Raw genomic sequence first — 6195 nt, forward strand, 5'->3', positions numbered from 1 at the left:
TTGGCAAAAAGCAAGAATGGGAGAAGGCAAGTGTCACTAGGAGACTGAAGTAGGCACCAAGAACTTAAGTAATTTTTTGCTGTTTGGAGATGGTGGAGAAAGATTATTATAAGGTTCTTGAAATCTGTGTGGGTGAAAGTCATCAGTCAGGTAGTAAATTTCAGCTGTACTTACTATTATCAAGGCAGCTGGAAGCACATGGCCCAAAACCTCACTTGTCATTATTAAGTGCTGAATCTATTTCAGAAGAGCTAGAAATGAATGCTAGACCTGAAGAAACCTAGTAGGTTACACTCAGTTTCAGTTTGTTATGCAACTGCCAAACACCTAAAAAAAAGAACACCCAACCACACTATCATATTGATTAGGTACTGGATGAGAGTCTAAGCTTTCAGTTAGCAAACTCGTGTATGGAACTAGTGTTGGAGGACTTTGAACAAATACAACAGACTGAAAGATAGAAACATCAGAAATCAGAAACAGCCAAGGAAACCAAAACAATATAAGTTTGAATAAATCATCATTGGAAAAGAACTGGGTTCTGAGTGACACAGGTGTCCCCAGAATAAGCTTTTCTATTTTATACACAAATTAGCTACTTGAAAAGCGAGCAAAGTTTAATTACAGCTGTTTGACCAGGAGCACAGGGGTCAAATTAAGGACTGGAAACAAGACCTCACAGGTATAATTAGCCATTAATGGGGCATGTATGAAAATGAATCTAACAGTTTGAAGAGTAATTGAAGAGTAATTGAAGAATCTAAGCATTACTGAAAGCAGACAAAAATGTATCATCCAAATGAGATGTGGTCAGCTATGGAACAGCCCTTGAAACATCACGCAACTGGTCACTCAGTTGTATCTTTTTTGACACTATTGCCAGTGATATTTCAAGAGAGCTTTCAGAAGCAGTAACACTCAGATAGACGTTCAGGTAAATGTGTGGAAAAACCATCAAGACTGCATTAAGTACACTCACCTTCAAATACCTTTTTACTCCTAAAGTTTTCATCTGCTCTATGAAAGAGTTGAATTCTCTTATGTTCCTGGGGGAATGATTACACAGAATTTCTGTTCCTATTCTCCAAATCACCTATTGATATGGGGGAAAAAAAATGCAAAAAAACTTTAGTACAAAAGTGGGAGCAGTCACCATATTACACAGATTTATCAAGCCTATAATTACTGTAACATATGAATAAAATGCACATCTGCACTGCAAATAAAAAATGAGTATTGTGCTGTCTACTGTTACAGTTACACACATTAATCTGAAGTTTTGTTGTTTCTTTTTTAAACTGACATTCCATGTGTGCTTCACAACTGCTCATCATAAATACAGCACATCAGCAAAGCTTATGAAAACCATATTTGTTACCTCTCTTCTTACTAAAAACAATATGCTTCAAAGTTACTGAAAATTTCTGCTTCCCTTTTACTTGTTCCCACTGTGATGTAACACACACAATTCTTAAATTTAGCAATAAAAATTGTTCCCAATCAGATGTAGCTCTTCCGTCAACATAATTTGTTTTCAAGGCCTGCATGCAGAAGGTAATCAAATCAGTTCATTTACCAACATCATTTGATTCCCTTCTTGCTGCTTCTAGCTCAGTACCTGCTTAGGAGTTTTCAAAGTCCTGTAAGAGCTAGCACAGAATTCAGTGAGCCACTGGCTTTCAGATTCTGATTGATGGCATGCCAGTTGCAAACATATTCACTGCTTCTCCATTTCAGAAGACTACATGAAGAACATTTCTGTAGATACGCTACTGATGGAATTAACTTATCTTAAGCCAAGTTTTCATCTGTTGTGCTATTGACCTCCATAAATAAATTGAAAAAGCAAACAAACAAAAAGCAAGAATGACCAAAAAACCCACAACACACCAGTCTGTAAGCCTAGAGAACTTTTCAGAAGTACAGCCAGAAAAGATACATCAGAGAGCACTACAGATCCACAGCAGCCCTGAGAGGGAGATCTCAGCAAAATCCAGGCTCCAGCAAGATCAGCTAACCTCCCAGCACAAAGGTATACTTGTGTAAAGGTAGCCTGAGAGACATTTAATGGACAGCAGGCTGCCTTCAGCACTATTAATGATGAAGATCGGTGCTCCTTCTGCCACATACCATCCAATGGTTTCTTAACTGTTTTTAGAAGCCCCGATACCTCTATCATTAGTTTTTTTTTTTTTAATGAGCTAATTTTAACTTATGAATGTTTCTTAACTTTTCAAGTTACATATATACTTTTTAATTAAGCTTATGAATAGTTAAAGAAAATAAGGGCCCTGAAATACTATAGGCACTTCTTGCAAGTATCTTATCAACTGCAGAACTGTGCTAAGGGACACAGGCTTACCTCTGATGGCCCCATGTATTCTGTAGAGAAGTCTTTCTCCAGTGACTCGATGTAGGAGGTCAGGAACTCCGCAGCTCTCTTCCACTGCTTCTGCAGCAGTGCATCCTGGATGTAATTCAAACACAATTCCTTGCTCCTCCAGAAGTTTAACCTGCGCTCATTGGAAGACGCTAAACGAAGCAAAACACGAAAAAATCAGCTAAACCCAGGAATCAGAGCTTTTACCAGGTAACAACCTGCCTGCTACTTCAATTACTCCTCTTTCAAGAGCTCTCTCAGCCACTACAGAAGATAACGGTAAGCTACATGGTTTGGAAGCTAAGCACACCCATTTTCCGCAGGGGCGAAAGAGACTGGAAACACGGAGCGGGAACAGCACAACGGCCGCGCCGGGGCCCCCGCTCGCCTCAGCAAGGGCGGCAGGCCGGCCGTGAGGGGCTCCCGCCACCCTTACCTGCTCGGTAGAGGTGCCGCGGCAGGAAGGGCAGGTGCAGGGCCGGCTGCAGGGCGCTCCCCACCTGGGGACCATCCATGGCCCCACAGCGAGCAGCCGGAGCGACAAGACAACAAACCACTTTCGTAACTACATCAAACTGCGCCTGAGGGCGGCGGCCATTTTTGAGCCTGGCGGGAAGGGGGCGGGCCTCAGCTGCCAGTTATGTGGAGAAGGCCGGGAGAAAGCGCATGCGCTCTGTAAGGCGTGGTGCAGAGCAGCGGCCATGTTGGGAGCGGATCGTCTCTTGCGCCTGCGCGCTGACGGCATCGTGGCGCTCCGTCGTCGTGAGGGAAAGGGAGGGGGGTTCTGTCGCCCTCCGAGTTCCTGCCGAGGGAGTGCAGGGCTGTGCCTGGTGCAAAGGTTACTCTAAAAATAATGGCTGATTAGGTCCTGTAGTCACTTTTTCCGTTTTCTATATTGATTTTTTGTTAGTTTGCGATGGGTTGGGTTGGAGGGGACCTCAAAGCCCACCCAGCCCCAACCCCCAGCCATGGGTAGGGCTGCCCCCCCAACTCAGATGCCCAGGGCCTCATCCTACCTGGCCTGGAGCACCTCCAGCGATGGGGCACCACAGCTCTATGGGCAGCTGTGCCAGAGCCTCACTGCCCTTTGAATGAAGAATTTCCTCCTAACATCTAACATAAACTTCCTTTCTTTTCATTTGTAGCCATTCCCTCCTGTATTACCACAGTCTGCCCATGACTCTGGTAATACGTTCTGTATTGTAGAGTAATAGCAGTGCCCGTGCCTTTACGCAGTGCCTGGATCTTAGGGATCTGTTTGCATCAGCTCCACGATTTGCTTGCACCTTTGTGGTAGAACTTGTTTTGTTCACTCGTTCAGCTACTGACCATGGTGGAGTTCTTTGGGATGTTTTCCAAGTAAGAATGCAACTTGGTTTCATTGTTGGTTGCTTGATTCTGTTTTTTTGTTTTTCCATAAAAACTCACCTATCTGGGATGAGTAAGTAATGACCTGACTCAGTTTATGGGTTCATCTCATCTGGTGTTCTGGTTCATCCATGATCAGTGACAGTTGTCAAGGGGAAAACGTATTTTGCAGAGCAGCTGCTTGTAGTGTCTAAACACTCTTAGTATCATTTCTTTATGACATTTAATAGATCTGGGGGCTGTTCAAAGAAGTGTCCCTGTACAGCTTTTTTTTTTCTTTTTCTTTTTTTTTTAATTAATCTTGTGTTCTAGTTTTTGACAAGAATTTCAGTTCATAAGTATTTGGTATTATTTGCTGATAGTTAACATGACCAAAAACTGTCTCTGGTCTGTGGTGCAGGTTCTTTACTGATGATATCCTTGTCTGTTCTTTACAATTTGTCCCTCCTATGAGTATCTCACTGATCAGTGTTGATAACAAAGTGTGGTGTCACATCCCACAACATTTCTGTTCTCATTACATCAGTATCCTAGTTTCACTATCTTGCTTGCCCCAATTTATTTCTTGAAGTCCTAAATTTGCCTAGAAGAGTACTCGCATTTGGCTTGTTACTTTTTATGTACTTTTATCTTGTGTCATACATGAATGATTTTTTGTTGATTCTTATGTGAATGATGCCAGTTGATCTTGTTAATAACTACTAATTATTAATGTGGTCATACTTTAAAGCAGAAAAACTACTTTCTAAGTGTAAACACATACAAAACTTTACATTCTCTGCACATAAGTGAACTCTCTTATTGGAATACATGCATTTCTACAATTTGTGTTGAAGGCTGAAACAACTTTTGCCTGAAATATCTAAAACGACGTGAAATATTTCTCTTATGTCCTGCATTAGAAGAAGCTATGGGTACATTGTTGTAATCAAGTAATTGAAGACGTAGGGAATGCTTCATGGTTGTAATGATGAAAGTCATGTACACCTATTGACTGCAAGGTACTCATTGCACAATAAAAATAATGACTTATGCAAGAAGTATGCAATGTTGTTTCTTTTCACATCTCCCTTTCTGGCCCTTGTCTTTATGACTACAGACACCGTTACCTTTTATCTTGGTCTTTTAATGTGGATAAGCTTGATAACCTTGTACCGACAGCGTTGAACAGCTCTGTCTTCACAAGCAAGTGGAGCTGGAGACCAGGCTAGGAATTAAGGCACAAGGAAATCAATGTTAAAGGAAAACTGGTTTGTCTTTCATTCTTCAGTCATCATAAAATATAACTGGAATATACTTACTTCCATATACAGTAGTGTTTTACAGTCTTTTAAGTTTGCTACGTTTGTATGCTCTTATTCAATTACAATTTCTGCATGTTTTTAAGGTTACATTAGGAGGTACATGTTCTTTTGAGATATTTCTCAGGAGAAGTGCAGCAAACAACTCAAACTGGTTGCAAACCGATACAACTGCCATCAGAATTTTATAAATCAGTCTTAGAGTTTTCAGCAGACAGTATTAGCAATGGCTAATAGGTACCATCTCTTTTTACAGGGTATGAAATGCAAAGAAAGTCAGCAAAATCCCAGGGAGGCCATCAGCAGTACTGCATGCTACATCCACGATACCGTGCTGGGCTTGAGAGAATATCTGTGGGCATTCTGTCTCTTGAGCTGCTGTATTTCTGTAGTGTTTGCGTGTCGCCTTTATTCTCAGGCTGGGCCAGGCTGTAAGGAAGGGCAGGCTGTCCCAGCTAAGTTTGGTGGAGCTACTGTGGTGCTATGGAAGGTGATCTGCTTCTGCTTGATGGTTTTTCACAATGTGATTAAAATCCTAAACTGGTGTAGGTTGAGGGTGAAGATGAAGCACTTACGCTTTCTCAGAGGTGCGGCTGCATTAACTAAGCTCGGATCTCAGACCTGTATGATGAGGCTGTGGAAATGAATGTGTGGAAAGCAAAACCCGATAATGTTGAGGATACAGTAAGAACACGAGCAGCAGCTCTAGCGCAATTAGCAGCGATTTGGTGAGTGCTGTGATGGAAGCTGGCAGTGAGTGCAGCAGTACGATCAGCTGCTTCCATCGCAGGGCAAACCCCAAAGGACAAATGTTGAGGGTGCTCTTAAGTACAAGGGAGACAGGCTGAAGCCAGCTGCCAGGAGCCGTCCTTCGCACGTGCGGGCAGAATCCTTCAACTCGACCGCCAGCAGTTCTGCCAAGCACCTCTTTGTTTTTGGAGCGGCCTCAGCATTCGTCCATTGGAGAGAGCGTTTTAGTTTTCCCCCGACATTCGATAGCTCATCAATAACGCTCAATTCCAGCGCCGGCCCCTCCCGCCCCGCGTGCTTCCTACTCCTTTTCCGACGGAGGGAGGAGGATCTGCCCGCCGCCTCCGCCCGCACAGCGCCCTCCCCCGCCGCCTCGCCTCCCGCCGGCGCCGCTGA

General features: G+C 43.1%; 1 protein-coding gene across 2 annotated transcripts in view; it reads right to left on the reverse strand.

Annotated features, from left to right (window-relative positions):
- The window catches only part of TAF1A (TATA-box binding protein associated factor, RNA polymerase I subunit A), an 18388-nt gene extending 15391 nt beyond the window's left edge, over positions 1 to 2997 (reverse strand). For both annotated transcript variants that reach the window (XM_042880446.1, XM_042880438.1), the window contains exons 1-3: positions 2817 to 2997; positions 2363 to 2532; positions 980 to 1093 (exon numbers count right to left, since the gene is read on the reverse strand). In XM_042880446.1, the coding sequence (XP_042736380.1) occupies positions 980 to 1093; positions 2363 to 2532; positions 2817 to 2895 (363 nt within the window). In that variant the 5' untranslated portion in view covers positions 2896 to 2997. The remainder of the gene's footprint in view (positions 1 to 979; positions 1094 to 2362; positions 2533 to 2816) is intronic.
- Between the last annotated feature and the right edge of the window lie 3198 nt (positions 2998 to 6195).

Source organism: Lagopus leucura, unplaced genomic scaffold (assembly GCF_019238085.1).
Source record: "Lagopus leucura isolate 7727_CA_CO unplaced genomic scaffold, USGS_WTPT01 Super-Scaffold_73, whole genome shotgun sequence".
Lineage (NCBI taxonomy): Eukaryota > Metazoa > Chordata > Aves > Galliformes > Phasianidae > Lagopus > Lagopus leucura.